Source organism: Nipponia nippon, unplaced genomic scaffold, assembly GCF_047370975.1.
Source record: "Nipponia nippon isolate SJK-2023a ecotype South Korea unplaced genomic scaffold, ASM4737097v1 scaffold_23, whole genome shotgun sequence".
Classification (NCBI taxonomy): Eukaryota; Metazoa; Chordata; class Aves; order Pelecaniformes; family Threskiornithidae; genus Nipponia; species Nipponia nippon.
This window is the reverse complement of record NW_028262340.1, coordinates 81902-103787: the sequence shown is the minus strand read 5'-3', so window position 1 is coordinate 103787 and position 21886 is coordinate 81902. Positions and strand designations below refer to the sequence as shown.

The window sequence follows — 21886 nt, the reverse complement described above, 5'->3', positions numbered from 1 at the left end:
TCCAAACACATCCATGAACATATTTTCGTGTTCCTCCTCTTCCTAGACCTCCTGCTGTTCTCTGTTCTGTCCCAGTGTTCTACCAAGCATCTCAGGACTAAAACAGCTTGCTATAAAAATCAATGCCAAGACACCTTGCAACCCTTCCCTCCTCCAAACCCTTTAGAGTAGTGAAGGGTCAGTGCAGTTTCAAATTCTACACATATCTAAAGGGCTCTCTTATCCCAGGACCAAAAAGTAAGGATAAGAGATTCCCCTCTCACCCAAAACACTTGCAGTATAAGATGAATTCAAGTTAGACCACAGCATTGTGAATACAGCCTTTATAAAGCACGGATGGCACTAACGCATGAAAAGACTCCGCGGTCACTGTGAGAAATGTCCAAGAGAAACAGCATCTTGGGAGAGCCTTTCCACTGGAAGTACCTGTGGAACAGGACAATGTGCTGAAGTGCAGTGAAGTACATTAAGTACACACGAACGACACTGAGGACTGTCTATTTTACAACAGCAGTGTGGGGCAGAGTTTTCCCAGCTTTCCTACAAGTCAACTCATGTCAACAGAGACATACCAAGATGGGGTATTCATCTGCTGCGCACAGCAACAAGCTCACCCGCCTCTTTGTTCCTCCTGAATGATACTATTTGTTAAGAAAAAAAAATAAATCTTGAAATAAGAGTATTAAAGCTAGCTTCCTTAGGCATAGAAGAATGTTGGAGGTCAAGATGGCTGAACAGCATCTATTATGTTCACTTTGGGATGCTCGTATCATTTAGTCATCTAAAAGGCGTAAGCAGCAATGATTTCTTGTGGTCCTTTCCTCAAGCAAATATTCATGCCCAAAACAACCATTTTGAGTCAGCTGACTGTACAAACCAGCAACAACCCCCCTAGACACATGGCAGTTTATTAACAGCCACAGAAGCAGCAGACAGAACCTAAGCTGCTATGAAACTTCTGCTGGAACAACGTCGGTAAGCTATATTTACAGTTGATGTCAGTGCCTTTTCAGGGCCAGGGCATAAAAAAATTTAAAAAATTAAGAACTCTAATCAAGAGAGACAAGAACATGTCACATTTTCAGGATCTTTGCTTCAAGTAAGCATCTGATGATCATTCACATGAACTACCAGTTCACAAAAAGCTCCAGCTGGGCACATCAAGCTACTCTCACATCTGGCTTACCGGTGGCCCACAACAGCAAAAACTAGGAACGCTTTTCAGACATGCACCACAAAGCCAAAAAGCATGAAACACAAGTTATTCAAAAAACCTGAAGTTTTAGATGAGTGAAATAGCATCCATTTACAACAACACTTCAGAAGATACTCTGTGAAACTGTTGTTGGACTGAAGGATTAAATGGCAGCTTGACTAAAACAACTGAAAAAACATTGTGCTAGAACTCTTCCTGCAGCCTTTCCTCAACATGCCTAGCAGCAGAGCTGCCATCCCTGCCGTCACCTGGAGAAAGTGCGTTTCGACTGATGTCTATCAAATGGAGCCTGGTAGTCAGAAGAGAACATCACACACAAAGTGGTGACACAAGTAAAAGAAGGAAGACAAACCTGGTAACTGATCCGTGACTTATGAGCTCCTATTACAGCTACAAGCATTTACTTGACATGATTCTGAAAGTGGAAAAGGATTAAGTTAATCCAGTAGACATCTAGAGATAGTTGCTTAATTCCAGCTCCAACCATGTCCTACACAACACCAAAAGAGTAATTCCAGCTACCCAGACAGACTTTCTGCAAGCCAAACGCTGTTACAGCAGCATCTGACTTCCTGGCACAGAGAAAAGAAGGGACTGAACAAAGAAATGGAAGTAAAACACAACCAGCAAGACTTTACTAATCGTAACACGTGGTATGATACAGCTTCATGGATCAGTTGGTATTTCAGCAGCAACTTCTGCAGCCACTGAATTACACTTGTCTGATGATGCCAAGGAGATAATCCAGTTACATTAGCAGCACAATTTAGGAGTCAAAAGATTTTCCATGACGTAATTTGTTGGCATAGAGAGAAGGATTTCTTTAAGGTTTCATTTTGCCTTGCACCAGAGTGTAGGGTATACAAATCCGGCACATTCATCTTGCCTTCCGAGAAAAGGGTAAACTTTACGAATGCCCTCAATCTATTTCTCTCTTCCTGTAACATTTTAGAGTTTTGTGACTCACAGTGACTCACGATATGCATTATTTTGATTTCTTATAAATGTTACTGAATAGCTGGCAACGATTACAGGAGACCGAATCCTATGCCCCATGTTGTCTTTTGCAGCCCCATTCTCTCCTACAATCTCCTGCAAATCTCCACCTGTTCAACATGCTCTTGGTCTCCCAAGAGGCTAACAACAACAAAACCAACCAAATAAGAAAGCCCTCCATCCAGGGCACAGAATTATTTAACTAGTGAAGCATTACTTTATAGTATTTGTAGCTATTAAATATCCCCATTCCTCCTTTTGCTATTGTTCCATTTCCATTACCAATAATGCTACTGTTTTGATCTGCCCCTTTCGCAGTATTTGCTGCAAAGCAGAACAGCAGGAAGAGGAGAGTACTCTCATGTGGTGCTCTCGCTGTCCTCCTACATGTCGAAAGATACCACACGAGCTCTACTACTGTTCCCTGCGTTGTCAGTTGAAAGCACTCAACCAAACAAGATCTAAAACATCTTGCTTAGGTGCTAAGATGACACATTCAGATAGCTTGGAAAGCTTGTAGAAAGATCTTTTAGATATGTCTAAGCAGCTATGTTGCACATCAACAGGCCACAAGGGTGACGCTTTTCTCAGTTTACCTGCTCTTTGATACCCTGAAAGCAAGCAAAAAACCAGAACAAACCAAGGTTTCCAAGACTGCCACAAAAGTGAGACACTTGGTAAGATGCGACATTTAAGGCAGATATTTAGCTTCTTAGACGTGCCCTTCATTCAAAATGTCTAACCCTTTACCTTATGATTTACCTGAGAAACCTTCCTTTGACAGAGTGGTCTAACAAGGGATTCTGAAGTCACGTTCAGACTGTTTAAGCGTGCCTGAGGGCCACTCCAGAATATATGAGAATGCGCTTGTGCGGTTACAAACTTTCCAGAAGAGCTCCAATCAATGGATGCCTCTGTTTGCGCCACATGAAAGAAACACCAGTGAGGACAACTCTTCTGGGCTCACACTCAGATCTAGCTAAACAGACAAATATGGACTAAATAAAGAACACTAAGAAATCAATAGTTTCAAGGTTGCCAAGTGGCCTCAGAAATGGGAACCTACACTCAGCCCAATTCAACATGGTCAGAGATGTGTCAGCCCATCAGTTTGCCAGCAGAAACTTCAACCCAAATTAAAAGCCAAAGGACTGAATGAACAAGTTCTATCCCATTACTGCTGAAGTCAAGAGGTAGTCTGAACCATGTCAAGGTCCTCCTGCACCGGAATGAAGCAGCGTAGCAGCATTTAGTAACACAGCCATTGATAAAACCAGTCACGTGTGTAAGCAGCAAATGAGTCCACACAGATACAAGAGGAAATTGCTCCTACTGGAATTCATACCAGGCCTCCAGAACAGCTCGTGGCTTGCCACAGGTAAAGGGAGGTTGCAAAGCTAGCTAACCATTAGCCCTCACTGGTATACCACTCTCCGAGTAAGGGATTCTTCAATAGCTGAAGGTTTTCAGTAATATGGACCAATTTTGAAACACAAGTCCTTTCTAGTAGAAACAAACTAAGAGCGGCAACCGTGCCACTGGATGGCCTAACAATACTCTAAATGAAAGACTCCAAAACAGGACGTTAGTATGGAATGCAATTCTTTTCAAGACACATTGAAGATAGGATTAAATGCTCTTTGGAGTTCAAATGTTTCTGCCATACTATTGAATACTTGAAGTGAAGGCTAACAATGACGGCAGTCTACCCTTGGCTGCTTTTTTTTAATGCTTTCTAGCACAGGGAAGCAACATATCCTCTCAATAACCTGATCATGTTTCTCATTTATTTATTAAAGAGCACTAACTTAACACAACTCAAAGAGAGGCTACCCAAAGCCAGAAAGAAGGATTCTGCTATGGAAGAAAGCTTGACTTAAAATCCCTTTTTGTGCTTCTTTAATTTTTAAGAAAATATTTTAAGCTCTCTTCCCCTCTATATTGTTTTTAACTTCAGATTACCACTGAGGTAAACTGCAGTCTCGTGTACTGTTAATGGAACAGTTAAAAGAAGAAATACCTGCAAGTACTTAACGGTACCACTAATAGAGATGAAAAAATTTCAGTGAGTAAAAGAAAAAGAGTTTAAGAGAAGACATTCAAAAATTACATAAAGTGACACTAAAACCTCCTTTTCCTCACCTCTCAACATTTTCTGATTCAAGATCTTATTTCCATAGTCTAAACGCAATAAGCTTCCCAGCCCAGAGCTTAACAAAAGTCAACCTCCACACTCACGTCGCCCCTCCACATGCATCTTTTATGCCTCTGAAAGGTGTGGACATACACAATTCCTCCTCCCTGTGAAGCATTCAGGAAAACATTTAAAAGCACAGAGTTATGAAGAACAAACCACCTCAGGGAGCAAAATTCCCATATTCTTACTATGGAAAAAGAAGTAATTCTTTTTAAAAATGGAGTTTCAAAATATTCAAACTGATGGATGATATAGCCCAAGCCGAGATGCATTAGCAAGGCCACATTATTCAGAGTGCCAGTCAGACAGTTTCATCGTAAGTATCGTTTAGCAACGCATGAATACTATTGCACAGCGCAATTTAAAATACAGCTCTCTTCTGACTTCAAATCACTGATTCCTCACCAAAACTGCACCAAGTAATTTCTTAATAATCATCACATACAATCTCTAAAATCACATTCTTACCTTCCTCAGTTTCTACTGGTTGCTGGGATAGAATTTTAAGAAGAACTGGATTTTTCCATACTCCTTCCCTTGTGATATCCACCAATATTTGGAGGTTGTTATTCCCAAATTCCAGTAAAGCATCATGTGAATCCTACAAAATGTGTAAAAAAAAAAAGTCATTAAAAGTCTTCGCTAAAATGAAACCAGTGTAATTTTATATTATCTGTCCTAATACTTGACTGTATTCTAATAATTGTACACCATTCTTCTGAGTCATTACTGTATTGACATGTTTGCCTTGGGATTTTAACAGTACAATGTCCTTTCACTTCTCTAATCCTACAGTAAAACTTCCCAATCTCAAAGTACTGAAAGTTAACTGAAATGGCTCAACTCAAAAAGCCTACTCTGCAGTTGTAACTCTTCTGCAATTTTTATGTTTCTCCATGTACACGTGTACATATAAATAGAATTACAGAAATTATTGTATAAAAGACAAAGGATGATTTTGTATCAAAGCATTTAGTGCCATTTAAGAAACCAGAATGAAGACTAAGTTTTCAAAATGAGTAACTAAATGCTGAGAGTGTACAATTTTACATTTAGGGTTAACACTAGCAAGACGAGCCAGTCAATTCATTTCTCTGGGAATTATTAAAGCTGTCACTCACTAGTCTGAGGAAAGTGGTGTGTGGGGGGGGAACATCCTGAAGCTACATAAGCAGCAGTGCAATGGGAGAGGCTCAGAAAGGACTCATTTACCAAAAGGGTGAGGTCGGGGTCATACGAAGATGCAGGTTTCCTGGTAGTTAGAGACGCAAGAAGTCTCAGGGAAATTAAGAAAGAGAAAGCAAAGCACAATATACACAGCAGAGACTGTAGTACAACACTCACAATCCAGACCAAACTGGATCGTGACTGATTTCCTTTTTTAAGATGAAAACATCCTTCTACTGGATACAGATACACCATTTCCTTCGAAACTAATCCACATGCAGTGCATTTACTCTAAGATTGAGGGATTTCCCATCCTGACAGTTTTGATGCTGTGAAAGCTGACCCAGAGACCCTCCACGCTGAACAGGTCTCAAGCTGAAGTTCATCCACTAAACCTGTACACATAGTGCAATGCTCGGAGTGATCAAGGCCCTACCACTTCTTATTCTGGAAATCTGAGGAGTGAAGGAAGGAAGAAAAAAAAAAAAGAGACGTTACACATGGAAAGATGTCTAGAGTCTAACACAGAAGAAAAAGCAACTGGAAAGAGGTTCCAGCACTTAATGTCCCTAGCAGGAAAACCAATCTAGGGTGACTTGCACTGAAAAAATTAAGACATCACCATGCAGAAATTCCTAACGGTGACAAATTGAAGCTAACTAACTGTAGGCAATTTGTGGCTACATGTTCAGTAAAAATGCTTCTCACATCAGTCACAACACATCTTAAGTTTAAGAATTAGTTTGATACATGACAATGTTCCCTGGTTCTAGTGAGCTGTGTTTTAAGTTGGCAGGACTTCTAACACTATTACTAACCTCAGGTTTGCTTTCGATAGCCCCTGTTGCATCTTCTATATATATCAGAATCAATTCTATTTTCTGAATTATCAGAATTAAATGGGGCTAATGCTATGACCACTGGAATCCCAGAGTAACCAAAGAGCCTTGTAGCGCGGGCTGTCAAAAGACAGCAATAAACTGCATTCCACATTGCAACACGCAACACTTGTTTTTCAAGTTCCTGAGTTACTTCCCATAACCAAGTGCTATGAAAATACCCAAGACCTTCCCATTAACCACTCACAGTAAAAGGCATCTTTGCATTTAATGATTAGATGTCCTTTAATAAATTAGATATTGATGTTCAATATCAGATGCTAATTTCAGACCAACTCTGATGTTTTGATATCACTACCTATTTCCTTTCTAATACTGCACAAACTGCACTCCATAAATCTCTGCACAAGAGATCATGGATTTAACTCCTGGGCGAAGCATCTTCCCACTAAGGCGTGAAGCTTTGCTCCCAGCAAAAGATTCATGAGGGGAAGATTACATTCTTGCAGTGAAAGTTTCATTTACATTGATCCATAGCTGTCATAATAGTCTCAGAACTAAGGACTCCTCTTGAGTAACTATGAAACAATACTATCAGACATCCCAAATTAAAGTGGAGTATAACTAACACAGGGTTCTTCCCTCCTTACTTCCCGATTACGTGTATGTGCTCCAAGTATACCACAGCATATGTGTGTACTATACGGAATAAACTCGAGTATTACTTCACCACTGAAGTCTGTGTCCAGTGGCAAGTTGATACAGATCCATTCATCCCCTGGATGGTCTGTCAGTCTCTAGAATATGAAGCTAAGCATATGGGGCTCTCCAAGGAGACTATGCATCTGGATGACTTTGGGGCATTCTTTCACTAAACTGGGAACACAGGCAAGTTTAGAAGAAAATCATTCCCAGCAAGTACCAAGTGAAGATCCCAGCAATCAAAAGGGTACCACAGAAAGATGTGTATACTCCTACAAAGCTCATTATAGCAACCTCCTTCCTGCTTGCTCATCTAGCACACAATGAATCATGAAATTTTAGAGGATGAGCAAGAACACTGGGTGGTGTTCTGCAACACAGGTGTTAAGTATCTGTAGGAGATCTTGTTGTCACAAGAAGCACAAGGAAGTCAAGAAAAAGTAAAGCATATTATGTATGTTTCTGTGTAAGATGATAAGATAGCACAAAATATATTCCTGATTCTGGAAACTGGTATTACTGTACTCCACAGCCTACACTAGTCATGACATTAAAGTAACATGATGTCCTGACTAACCCTTAAATAAACAGGATTTGCAGCTGTAACCAGTCTTTAATGTAATAGGTAAGACAGGAAAGGAGGAAGGAAACAAAGCAAGTTATCGGTTGTCATTGCTAAAATCCTACCTAAGCATTTGCCACCTTCAGCTGCTAATGGGACTTCATGTCTCACTAGGTTTGGTGCTTGACAGGGACTTGGATCTGGGATATTGCAGAGAAGCTACCAAGGCTTGTCCTCATACTATCACCCCTTGCTGCTCACACACCTGGACACCCATCACACCGCACATCCAGAGTAAATACAAGGCTCCGGGGGCCAAGCTGACGGACATGAGCATCCGTCTGGTTTCCTTCGCTTTGCTGAGGAAAATATAAGACTGAAAGCAAAAGGAAGGCCAAGGAAAGTGTGAGAACAGCTCAACAAGACAGGGTATCAAGTAACAGAGGACACTGAAGAGGCTAAGGTACTCAACAACTTTGCCTCGAGTTTCACTGTTAAGGACTGGACTGTGGCCCTCCTGGTCCCTATGAGCAGTGGCAGAGTTGGGGGCAGGGAAGGGGCACGAAGCAGCACAACAGATGAGACGTTAAGACAATCATGTTAGCATCCATGGTACCAAACAGGAGCGAAGGGTGTCAATGGAGATCATGGATGTCACTGCAAGACCAATACTAGCTCTGGAAGGTCACGTCCACTGGGGGAAGGTTCCGCGTGACTGGAAGAAACCACCATGCCCATTTTCAAGACCAAGGGGAGGAGACTCTGGGGAACTACAGGCCAGTCAGCATAACCTGTCCCCAGAAAGACTATGGGGCAAATTCTTCAGGAAACCACATCCAGGCACCTGAAGAACAAAAATGTGACTAAGAACAGCCAAGATTTCCAAGTACAAGTGACATTTTATCAACCTGACTACCTGCTGTGATGAGATAACAGGCTACAGATGACAGCAAGGCTCCTGACAGTCTCCCATAGTATCTTTAAAACCAAATTGTTAAAATATGGAAAAGTGGACAATAATGCAAGTGGAAAAATCAGTTCAACTGCCAGGCTTGGAAGCCTCGTAACCAGTTGTACAGAAACCAACTGGCAGCTGTCTCCTAGCAGCACTTCTCACGAGTCAACACTGAGGCGATACTTTTAACATCTTTATTAATTGTCTGAATAACGGGACAAAGCACATTCTCTGCCAGTCCACAGCTCATACAGAACTTGCAGAGCAGCTGACACTGGAGGGCAGGGCTGCCATTCAGAAAGACATTCAACAGGCCGCAGAACATGGCCGACACGGACTCACTGAACTTCAACACAGGCAAACGCAAAGTGCTGCAGCTGGCACAACCCCAAGTATCAGCAGAGGCTGGTGACCAGCTGGCTAGGTTCCAGTTTGGCACCACAGGCCTCTAGGGCCTGTAATTTAAGCGTAGGTCAGCAGTGAGCCCTTACTGCAAAAAAAGGCAAACTATGCCCAACAGTTTCAAACAGAGCATAACCAGGAGGTTGGTGAAGTGTTTATTCCCCTCTGTTTGGTACTTTTGAGGCTCCACTGGAGTACAACACTCAGTTTGTGGCTGTCCTGTACAACTCATTTGCCATAGTAGAGCAAGTCCAGCAAAGGCCATCAGAGGGCCTATACAATCTTAGGAAGAGAGGGTGAAAAGGGAAATTTTAGAGCTGGTCTTTATCTTCGCTATACGCCCCAGTAGGTAGTTGGAGCTGGACTCTTCTGTCTAGCGAGTGAGTCAATAGACAAGTCACATAAAGAGAAATTCTGTAGTGTGTGTGGGGAAGTGTATCAATGTTTAAATACTTTCACTTTGAAGGGACTACCCAAAGTTTGTGCAATCTCCATTCTTTGAGACATTTAAAACTTGATGGGGCAGAACTCCAAGCAATCCAATTCAAGATAGCCCTTACTCTGAGTGAAGAGGTGGATCAGGTAACTTGAGCTACCTTCCAGCTCCCTCATGACTCTTCCACAACAGACACCTTCAGAGTATTGCATATTCAATGCATTTACTAGACATACTGAAAGCACACTTACTGGGAGTCAGTGCTTCTGCCCTACACTAGTTCTTCTCTGACTGCAAGAACAAAACCAAACTAACATCAGAAGTGAGTGAAAAAGCACACGTTAGGACCTCTTTCTGAAGGCAGAACTATAGTGCAGACTTCCACCTTTTAAGGAGCACTAAAGTTAAAAGCCTTATAGCTGAATGCAACAATCGAGCAGTTTTGGTAACTTTAACCTGCTCATCTTCCTTAGCAGTACCCAAGATTTTCTGCAATTATTGCCCCAATGTTGATTTTCTTTTTAGATAACTGCTGTAACTGTGTTCCAACTCTTAGCTCCTAGCATACTTGCTAACTAAAATAATTATTTAAGACTAAGCTACTTCTAAAAATGATTACGGAGAAAGGAAAACTAGCAAGCGAGCTATTGATGAGACCACCTCAAAATCAGTTGTTGGTATCAGTGGAAGAGTTGGTGCTAATTTGCAGAAGCAAAGATAGCCAAGTATGATGCTTACAATGATCGGTTTCTGGCCTTGAGCCTGAAATGTTACTCACAAGGCCAAAGGGAAAAAAAACATTTTCGAGTGTCACAGCTGCACCCTGAAGATGCAAGTGACTTTAGACGTTCTTAACCAGAGCTCAAACTGCTCTTAACTAACACCATTGAGAGACCAACACACAAAGGTTTCAGGCTGTATTTAAGCATTTGAAAACATCAGTTAAGCAGTCCTCAGGCTCACACAGCTGTTCCTCCTCTCAAGTCCTTCCTTCCTGTGCAAGCTGGATCAGGAAATCAAATTCAGCAGAAAGAGCCTCAGGGGAGGAGTGGGGGTTTTTGGTTTTGTTTTTAAAAATTAAAGCATGATCGCTTTCCCACTTTACACACAGCTAAATGGCATGCCAGTAGAATCAGGCTGGTGAATGACAGACTTAATGCTTAAGTCAGTGCTGCTGCCAAAAGATGCTCAAGTTATAGCCTCAGGACAGCTTTAAAAATGTCAGTGGAAAACAACTAACTGATCTAAATTTATATCTATGAAGTATGCAACCACAGTCCAGAGTTTCCATAAGTGGCAGTTATGTTCATATAGGAAGTCTATGTATATCATTTTATCCTCAGACTTGGGTGATTAACAATTACGGGTATGCAGGTAGAAGGGATACTGTATCACACCCACAAAATAAATACAAGCCCATTTTGACAACCTCTGCTTTTGACCTCTCTCAACTGTATGGCACCATGCATTAAGTCTTTTCAATACAATATAGAATCATTAAGGTTGGAAAGGACCTCTGAGATCATCGAGTCCAGCCTGTTAACCTAACTGCCTGGTCCACCTCTAAACCATGTCCCTAAGCACATGGTTTAGGTTGCCAGAGCACCCATTGTGCATTCCCCTCCCATATACTAACATTACAGCTTTAACCTGTATTAGTCTCAAGTGTAGATCAGGTCATAGATCAGGTCAAAGACTAAGTCCAAAAAACCATCAGCATTTAACAGCCTATGACTTTGAATTTCACCTGGAAGACAACTCAACGAGCTTTACTGAGCTACAGCCCTCTGCCAAGGCCTTCAGCACATGTTATACCTTGGAAAGGGGTGGAACTGGCCAGCAAAGCCCTTCCAATCACTTTGTATCAAATAAAGACAAGAAGTGCCAGGTTCCTCACAGTTATGACTTCTAAGAGGAGAAAGGACACCACATCTTTTAAACAGCATGTTTTCTTGAAGGGAAAACAACAGAAAAATCAGAAGAGTTCTTGTTATCAGAAGACCTTTGGTAGTCAGCCTGTATTTCCTTTGAGGGTATCGTTTATATATTCAGATTCTTCACAAAGAGCTTCAACAAAGCGCTAATAATCAATAAAAATTTTAACAATTTTACTGCAAGTCTTGAGAATTTATGCCATTTCCTGGCATCATTTGAATAAAAGCATATAACTCAAACATTCCCAGCTCTCACTGTTGAGAAATAGTTTAACAAACAGGAGACAAAGAATCACTTAAATTACCAGTGCTGCGCTGTACTTAAATGTACTGCAGTGCTGCAAGAGACACAGCTTTAGGAAGCCACAGAGAGCTCTCCGCACATATTACATGTAGCGGTACCACCCAAATATCTGTTCCAGCAGCTCTAAGATATTTATCAGTGAAGAAGATTGAACTACAAACAGGATTTTCAGCTCTGCACGGTTCTGAAAGGCACAGAACAGGAAACACCAACTCCTGGTGGTATGAACTCACCCTCCCCACTGAAAGGACGGGGTTATGCCCATCCTGGCCCCAGCAAGCACTCGCCAGTGACCAAGTGCCACCGACCACACAAGCAGATTTTGTAATGGCACATTACACTAGCTGGGATTCGTTGCCTCTCAGTGATACTAATCCCAAGCCCCTCTGCTACCGAGTTGCATGTTCGGAGGAGCTAGAAGTCACTGCCTGCGAGAAAGACAGAACAGACCACTTACCTGCTGCCACTGCCAGAACGACATAGCTGACGAAAAAAAAATTATCACACAACTTGGGCAAGGATGAGGTAGTACTACTGAAAAGACTGCTGTCCCTCAGATCATGACATTCTGCAATCCAAGCATCCAATGTAAACAGTGTTTTCCCAACAGCAACTCTTCCCTAATCTGAGGGCTTCAGGCCGCAGTACAGAGCTAGCAGAGCCCAGTTCGGTTACGAGGATCATTCACATTTCAGCACCTTTGTATTAAGAGCTGAATGAAGAACCTTAGAAGGTGAGAAAGAAGGGGCCTATTATACAATCAACTGATTTGCTGAGTCAGCACCGTGTTTGAGATTCAGGGTATCAATACTGAAATACCAAACATGAAATTCACCAGCATATGTAGCATGAAGTAATAACTACTGACAATACACTCCACTTCTATTCCAGATGCTTATCTCAACCTTTCATTATTGGACCTACTGAAGAATATAAGGCTAATATCAATGGAAATATTTATGAAAATAGTCTACGAATACTTCAAAAGTCTTTGAAGAAACTTAATGCAAAATTTAACTATCTAGATCTCATTAAGTTAGCACAACACCATAAACAGGTCCTGAGGAGAGGGACACAAAGCATTTCATTCTAGATGAAGTCAGGAAAGGATAATATAGTAAGAGCCTATGGACAAAGTTAATGAGAAAACACAATCCTTGGAACAGTTTACTGAAGATACCAGGATTTTTCAGTCCTGGCCATTTAAGCAACCAGCAAATACTACAGTGTGACAAAAGTTTCTGTTTTATGCTCACCCTCAATACACAACTCTTCTAAAGAAAGCATTCGTGCTCTTTGTAAGGCTTGAAGGGAACCCTGTTCCGCAATCCATATTCAATTCCCATGACAATATATCTCTGCTCCCATTAAAGCCATCTTTGAATGCACTGTTTTATCTTCCTCAACAGGCCAGATTACATCCATCCCCACGGCACCTCCCCATGGAGTTTCTCCCCCAGATTAATCGAGTTTACCTGTATCAAGGGCCCTGTTGTAACTCTGCCCCGATCCTTTCACTCGTATTTTACAGCATTTCCCCACCTATGTCTGCATCCTTTTGCCTGCTGCCACTGTACAAAATCCGTGCGGACTCCTGCCAATACAATCTCACATCTTGTTTTCATTTCGCACAGGCTGCCTCCGGTCTTGCTTAGAGATAAGGAAAACTGGACTTATAGGGGACTGCAGGGCATAACTACTGTTACTCAGGATGAAAGCACAAACAGGTTCAGACACCAAAGAAAACTTTTGATAGCATTTTGTATATAAGCTGGACACCAGTGACACTCCATCTGCAGCTTTAGAACACTCTCTACACCTTGCTGCTTTGAAATGCAAGCCTTTACCTTTTTCACTCCTGGGATGAAAAGTTATTTGAAGTTTCACTGACTCTCACTACCCATGCACATTGTTACGGAGCAACAATTACTGCGGGCAGATCTGAAAGAAATACCTCTGTCCCACATTTGCTGCAACCACCAGTTACATTTGGAGTTATATTCCTCATCAGCCACACTCGCCCCTTTTGTTAGGGAAGGAACAAGCAGATTCACATCTGTTAATCTGGGGCATGTGCTAATACATAATTTTGTGGTGCTTTGCTACTGGATTTGTCTGGAGATTGGCACATTAACATGGTCACAGGTTTTAAACCTACAAGTCCTCACATGAGAGTCTACGAGTGATTCCTGTCTAAAGGTCTATATTGCCCTCTGTATGACTGCATACTCCTTCTCGGTTGCTTTCTTCTTCTTCTCTGATGATGAATGTGTTCCTACTGGATTCCAGGGCAGGGTACAAATGCTCTCATTTTCATATTTCTGCAAGAGTGCTACTTCAAAATCTCATTAGAAGCGCCTGTTTGTAAAAGTCCACAAACCTCTTCAGCAAGATTTCAGAGTACTACTATGTTTAATAAGCTTTGCCCAAATCTTTTACTCTGAACTATGGGGAGTATTAGATGAGTGCTGAACTTGGAAGCTACAGCTTCAAAAAAGTCAGTACAAAAGCCAAGTACATTACCACATCTGGCCAGCAGCACATCTTGAATTTTCCCTTAGTTCTAAAAGTTGAAATGAGAGATCTGGGCTCGTGCCACCCTTCTACCCCTGGTATTTAATAGTTTCCTTCCAACATATTCAGCCTGAATAAAGTCACCTCACCTGACTGAAAACTTGCTATTGAGAGAAGTATCAAAGCTCAATCACTTGCTTCAGAAACCTAGAAACACACATGCTTGTTACATAACAGAAATGATTCTCCTTGGTAACAAGAATTCTCCTTGCAGATCCCTCCAGTTAAAAGCTAGTAATTCTTAGAGCTGCTTCATACCTCTGCTATAATGGGAAAAAGCCTGTATATGCCCTCCCATACTCTGAATGAGAGAACATCTTGCTTCAGGTCTAGGCCATCTCAGTTACAAACTTATTATATACCTTTTAGTGAACAATAAGCTCGTAAGGCTTCGGGGAGACCTTATAACCATGTTCCAGTATTTAAAGGATGGCTACAAAGGAGATGGAGACTCCCTTTTTACAAGCAGTCACATGGAAAAGACGGGTAATGGGTACAAGATGTTGCTGGGGCGATTCTGATTGGACACGAGCAAAATTTTTCACAATGAGAACAATCATCCATTGGAACAATCTCCCCGGGGAAGCGGTGGATTCCCCAACATTGGACACTTTTAAGATTCAGCTGAACGCGGTGCTGGCCCATCTTGTCTAGACCGTGCTTTTGCCAAGAAAGTTCGATGATATGATCCTTGAGGTCCCTTCGAACGTGGTATTCTACGATTCTGTGATTCAATCCTCTTTATCCAATGACAACTGGATTACCGAATTTAAGAGCTACCTTGAAAACCGTAAGTTTCAACTTCTTCCATCAGCCCTAACACAAAAGATGAGCCTGTGGCTGACCGCCCTTATTTGTGCCATCCCCACAAACGAATGGTTTGGGAGCACAGACCTCGTCTCTGCAACACCATGGCTAATAGCTACAGACTATGTGTAATAGATGGCATAGCGGGGTATAGTCAAAATAAACTGATACACCTTCAAACTTGGTTCCGGAGTGCTGTGATGTCCACTATGATGTGCTGTAGTCACTAAGGGAGTCACAGGACCTACGCACCAGCACTCAAAGGACAAATCTTTGACACCACTAAGACTGTAGGATTTAAACTGCACCTACTGCACTTCCTTCTACTATAAAGTACATGCCACACCCAACTGTTTTTAGGGTTGCCATGATAGTAAGTATTCCATGGTATTTCAGGAAAAGGAGGTCTGTCCACACCTGAAGTCACCAGTCATAGACCACCCCGTCCCTTCCACTACTAGCAGGACTACAAAGCTCTACTAGTCTGTTTCTCTCCGTGTAAAGTGCCAGGTTTGTTATTCTTCAGTCTACTGAAGAGCTTCCACACCTGCAATTTCCCTGACTGCAGCTGAAACAGAAGCAGAAGCTCCTTCAGAACCTCCACACCTGCATCTTCAGAGATACCGCAGCAGCAGCCACCAAGCCTCAGGGACTGAGGAAATCCCCAGTCACAGGGGTATAAGTTCTTGTGATAAGGTCTGCACAAGGACAGCTGCAAGGTCTAAGTTCACTTCCTTCCTACTACTTCCTGCCTAAGTCTTCACTTCAGTAACTTATAACTGATATTGGCTTCCAACTTCATCAGTCACAGTTAAAGCCAGAACACGCAATAGCAGCAACAGATCCGTCCTTGGTCCTAGAAGGGTCTATTAGTATGAACACAGCAAGACTGTGAAAGACTCCTGTCTTCCAGCTCCATGAGGAACACAGGTCCTTGCAGACAACTAGGTACTACCTCCAGACTAAAACCTTGAAGACATCTTTTCCTCCTACATAGTCTACAGTAGAGTAGACTTCATTTGAGTGTAGAAACAGTAGTATTATGAGCTTGTTTCAGCACCGCCTCAGAAGAAACACTTCTAGGAACCACTTGGACTAAAGACCTGTCCTACTATTTTCATCCCTCTGAAATCAGGTACAGACACTAACTTGCCACTCAGATCTCCACAAAAGCTTTTTTTACTCATCTTCAAAGTAATACTTCAGAGCTGTTACATCACTCCATCTAACTCAGTCTTTCTCTCACACAAACCATTAGACAGATCAACATTTGATACGGTTCTCTTGCTGCAGTTGCCATTGATTGTGTAGTTATAAATCTGCTGTTGGGCCTAAGGCTGCCAATACTCTTGTTGCAGTTAGTCTTTTGCAGCTCAGAAATTCTTGCTGCCTAGATAACAGCAATGTAGGACAGGTGGAATTCAGGGGAAGGGTAGAAGAGAAGCACAACAGCAGTCTTTTTTTAAAATATGTAAATTGGAAGAAAGAAATTCAGAACACTTACCTGTATGGACTGATGGAATCCTAACCACACCTCATGCGGCAATTCACTTTCAGGAATTGAAAGCAGTAGCTCAAAACAACTCCTGGAAAAGTAAGAGGCAAGTAAGCAAGCTACCTGAACAGATTCTGTTGTTACGTTAAATAACATTTGTGGCATGTATTACTTAGCATTCAGATAAGAAGTGACAGTAACATTGAAACATGTTTGACTGCACAAATCAGTTAAAGGCCAGAAGCAGGCCCAGAATCAAGCATGAGTCATCATATGGAAAGAGCGCTTCTTTTTACTATGCACAATCTTGCCAGGATAAGATTGCAGCTCCTCGTATAATCCTGTCTGTTCAATGCGGCATTACAGAATTTCTGCTTTCCTCTCACAAAAGAATCCCAATATCCATTCTGAATGAAACTCATTTGACCACAGCATGGGCTCTTTGCCTACAGTGAAAATGAAAGCCAGCTTTACCTAACAAAGTTTCAGTGCTGACATACATAAGAAAATAAAACTAAAGAACAGCTTGACAGAAGAAGACACATGCATCAGCACAGAAATGGACCTAGAGAACAGATCCCTAACAGTATCCTAAAGGCAACAGACCAACAAGCTATGGCAAGAGGTGCATCAGCACAGAAATGGATCCGCTTAATAGATTCCTAGAAACACCTTATGAGTCTTTGATAGCACAGCGGGAAGGGTGGGGTGCAAGGAAGCATTCAAATACCTATGGTGTGAACTGCAACAAGCTCAAGAGCTTACCAAACCAAAAAACCCCACCCACATCAGTATGCATATCAAAGATGTTCAGATTAAAGTCAGAGTTAAACAGATCAGATTGCAAAATTCCCAGTTTGTTAATTCAGGGAGCCACTGCATTTGTGTACCTCAGTTATCTACACAACACGGGTGGACAACATCCCCTTATTTTTTCATTAAGCCAAGCTCCTGCTTAAAAATAGGACACTAGTCACCCAGTCTTGATTTTATACCCAGGAAGGTTTGTTACATCCCATTTTCAACTCTGTCAACAATTAATGTTGGTATGAGTCAGCCCCATCACAGCAGCATGTGAACTTCTGCTGTGTATCAGGTTTTCCAAATGAAAATTCAGGAAAGTGGGAAGGGTTCAGAAAATTTTAACATCTCTGAAATATCCAGCAAATTTGAGACCTATATATTCCGTACATAAGTTCAGATTCCAAAAACAGAAGGGGGGAAAGCAAGACCTACTTGATATTCCCTCATTTAGACCATCATGTCAATCCTATCCCTTTTCAGAAACAAAAAGGGAACAACTGTATGTACTCAGTGCATCCATCTCATTTCAGGGAAAAGTCTTGGAGAACAAGAATCCCTGTTTTCTAGGAGACAAAGCAATGGCAGGACTACTGCCTGTATTGTTCTTCAATAGGGGCTATCTGATCTTGTACGGGTCATATGGATTACCTAAACCCTCACTGCTGCGCAGACCAGTTGGTCATAATCAAACTAAATGCGTTAACTACGACACTCCGTCTAGAGATTCACAAGATTACATGCAGCAAAAGTGTTCTCATAAATCGTGACAATATAAGGAAAGAAAACTGGTCTAAGACTCCACATAATAAATGCACTGAATAATTGCTATAAGCTACACCTACATTGTTAGATAGTTCCAACTCATGCTATTTTTTCTTCAAAACCTCCACTCCCAAATATTAAGTAGAAGAATGACAGGACAACACATTCAGTCTTACCATAGACAGAAGAGCTGAGCTTGGGGAAGGGAAAAAGGAAGAGATGACCATAAAGCAAATATGAGTTCCAAAACTGCTTAGTACGCAAAAAGAATGACTTTCCTTTCCCCCCTCCTCCTGACTTTTGATAAATACATTGAACAGCTACCTGCAAAATGCTATGCCTAATCAATGACTGCCAGATTCAGCAGTCATATACATAAACAAGACCAAATGGACAAATACTCAATTAACATCTGGCCATCCTTTTCACATTTCAGAAGTTCGCCTTCACTGCCCAATCCTGTTCCTTTAAAGAGAGGTTTAGGCCTGCAAAAGCTCTAAACACTTCTGTTAGGCAAAAATACAATAGCCTTCATCACTGTCATTCAGTAATTATTCACATCATCAGGCACTAGAATCTCCATCATTACTATGCCCATGAAAAAGTGGGCAACAGGATCACCAGATATTCCAACTGTCATAGGTCTTAATATTATAAAATAATCAGGACTTTTCCCTTGTACTCAAGCTTGGCAATACAATTCACCAGTCGAGATGTCTAGACCCAGGTGGCTGCTACTGGACTATCAAAAACAACTTTACGAAGTCTCACAGCAGCTGAACTCTATTATAACATAAGCAAAAAAAAAAAGCCACCCACCCCCCCAAATCACTAGATGTGTGTCCAATTTTCATGCATGTCATATAGATTCTTTTAATAAAAAACACACTTGCAAACTTCATGGTCAATGTGCTTCTGGAAAGTCTTTTGATGCACGCCTCATTTTCAGTCTTAAAGTCAACCAATCCTATCTACTTCCACTCTTAATTCCTGGGAATACTTTTTCTAGAATATTACTTTTTCATATGTATGATATTGGTTATATACAATATCAGGTTTAAACAAAATGGCAAAGCAAGGTTTTACAAATAATTTTTCTGTACTTAACCCTTACAGTGCTACTTGGACAGTGAAAAAAATCTGAAATTAGATTTTCAAAGCATTGCGTATACAGAGTGAGACAACAGTCCATGAAGACAAGAGGGCTGAATTTATGCCTCAAGAGTTATCGTCTGTTGTAGTAACGCAGGACTGAGCTGAACCAAGAACTGAAAATTCTTTTGTTGCGAGTCTTTATGTCTTCCTCAGGATCCCAACACCAAGCACTCTAGTTTGGAAATCACTCCATGAGAAATCTGGAGCTCCGGGTTTATAACCACCACATAAAACAGCAAAATATCCAGGATACTCCAATTACAATTTCCTTGGCAGAAAAAATGATCAGAGTTCCAAGTCAATTGCTTAAGTTTTTGTTACAAGAACGGACTCAAACACACAGCTGCATAAAGACTAGCCAGCCTTCCCTACTGGCAAGGGGAGGATCGGCGTTTAGCTTAATTCTTCCTTTTGGTCCTTATTACACAACACTTCAAAAAGCACCTCTATCTCTGAAAGCCCATTTCCTTCTTTATTGTAATGCAACTAAATGGAATTTAGGTATCACGGCTAAGACCACAAATCAAATTACCAGGATCACTTAACGAAATCAAGCCTTTCTACCCCACCCTATGAGTACCACCACAATACTTACCTACACAAAACTCAATTCCAAACTTTTAATCACAATTTCTGTAAATAAATTTTAACAGGTGCTTGAATGCTTCCATTATTAAAAAAATCATTCATCTCAAACACTCAACCTCAAAATATCTTTTAGGACAAGGTCTCTTAGATTTGAATTTCTTTATTTTGGAAGGAATAACTCTGGGCAAAAATCAACAAGTTATTTTTGCATTATATTATTCTGTAATCACCTCATTCACTACTATTTTAAGACAGAAATTTTAAAAAGTAAATTTTAAAAGCTTTCAGAATTGGGTTCATCTCTAGATTGTATTAGAAAAATTTTCTTATCCTAAGTTTCTTAGAGTTAAAAAGATGACTAATTATACATCAGATGATCAGCAGGAATAGTTCACCTGTTGCCAGGAACAATCCTGCATTTGTTAACAGTTGGGTTAGCTCTTAATGACAGACAGCAGAGTGGTAAATGCAAGTTAGCAAATCAAATTACAACAGTTTATTAGGTTGAGAAATGCTTTGTTAGACAGAGAAAGCAGCGAACCATCATATGTGCCTCCTCACAGAGGAAGAAAATGGAAAGCAAGCGCACTCTTCCTGGAAGCAATGTGTGTTAAGACTCCGTAGGTACAACCAGTAGGTGAGATACAGCTCAAGAAGTCTGAGGTAGACTGGTCTTATCAGTTGAATCCAGTTTTGCTACTTAGGCCAGATGACATTCAGATCTCCTTTCTCTTTTTATGGTTGAAAAAGCATATAAACACCTTCTTGAAGATGTAGAAATGGTAAACTCCCTTTCAGACCAGTGCCATCACAACAAACAGGAAAGTAGAGAGCAGTCAAATATTAGCTACTGGCAAACACTATGTGAACTAGGAACAATTCTTTCTACCTTTTTAACTTTAATCTATTAATCTTAAGACCATATAAGCCATTTTCAGATGGAAGTAAAATTTTCATACTGATGCTAACATGAATGGCACCTTCCCCCTCACACAGTACCCTCAGAAACAAAGGATTCTCAATTCCCTGCTCTAACTTCTCTCTCCCTCCCTTGGAAACTCTTATGTAAAAATGTGGGAGAGTTCAGTTAGGTATGCTATTTACCTCACCCTATTTGCGACCCCACTCGTTGTCTTTCTCATTCTTTAGATTCCTCTCAGATGTAATCATAACAAGAACAGGGGAGATTCCAGTAAGTCAGCCTCTCTACTGTCCTCCACCACAAAGTTTTCTGAGTGTATGAGCAACAGCAAACAAACTCCTCACACTGAAAGGTGGAAGAAACCATATTAGCAGAAGCAGAATATTCTGATTTTGCTCAATAAGAGAAAAGCAATATTGATAAGCAATTTTGACAGAAAATTGGGATTCCTGCCCCGAAGTATATAACAGTGGCAAAATATAAAGTACTCCAGGTATGGATGACCTGCATATGAAGATAGTGAAAGACAAACTTTTTAAGTGACATGAGTAGGAAACAGCAGAATACACAAGCTAATTAACGATAATACGACAAAGATGAGAATACTCTATCCATAAAGGGAAAGTCTGCAAAGCAATTAAGCTATTTTGCCCAAAATATATGCATTATGTACCAGGTAAATGATTTAGCAGTTTAAGTCTTCAGTTTCCATATTAGGAAGTTAAGACAGACTTTTCCTGATTTCACACATTTTCCCTTCCTGACAGAAGGTTTAAAAAAAAAAAAAAAAAAAGAAAAAATCACTTCTAGTTCACATATTTCTCATAACTCCAAAAAAAAAATAATCAAGGAATCATATGGAGATACCTGGTTCTGAGCTGCTGATTTATAGTGCAAGTTAGTGTATTACAAAAAAAGCATTTGACCAAGGAGTTCATTGCAAAATCCTTCTCGAAAAGAACACTTGACTTCAGACAACAAAGCAAGTAAGCTACTGAAAACAAAGAAAAAATAGCCCATTGAAAAACTGTCACAGAATTACTTTTATTCTATGATGATCTTTATATTC

At 40.9% G+C, this 21886-nt stretch overlaps 1 protein-coding gene across 20 annotated transcripts in view; it reads right to left on the bottom strand.

Moving 5' to 3' along the window:
* The window catches only part of RLF (RLF zinc finger), a 51924-nt gene that overhangs the window by 23512 nt on the left and 6526 nt on the right, over positions 1 to 21886 (bottom strand). For 7 of the 20 annotated variants that reach the window (XR_015705447.1, XR_015705446.1, XM_087760756.1 and 4 more), the window contains exons 3-4: positions 16596 to 16677; positions 4878 to 5010 (exon numbers count right to left, since the gene is read on the bottom strand). Coding sequence is in view for 13 of the 20 variants with exons in the window: in XM_087760756.1 (XP_087616882.1) it covers positions 4878 to 5010; positions 16596 to 16677 (215 nt within the window). In the remaining 7 variants the exon portion in view is untranslated. Of the gene's footprint in view, positions 1 to 1572; positions 1632 to 4354; positions 4514 to 4877; positions 5011 to 8295; positions 8420 to 12375; positions 12436 to 16595; positions 16678 to 20992; positions 21163 to 21886 lie in introns of those variants that run through there. The other 13 variants (XR_015705450.1, XR_015705448.1, XM_087760757.1 and 10 more) reach the window with 9 other exon arrangements.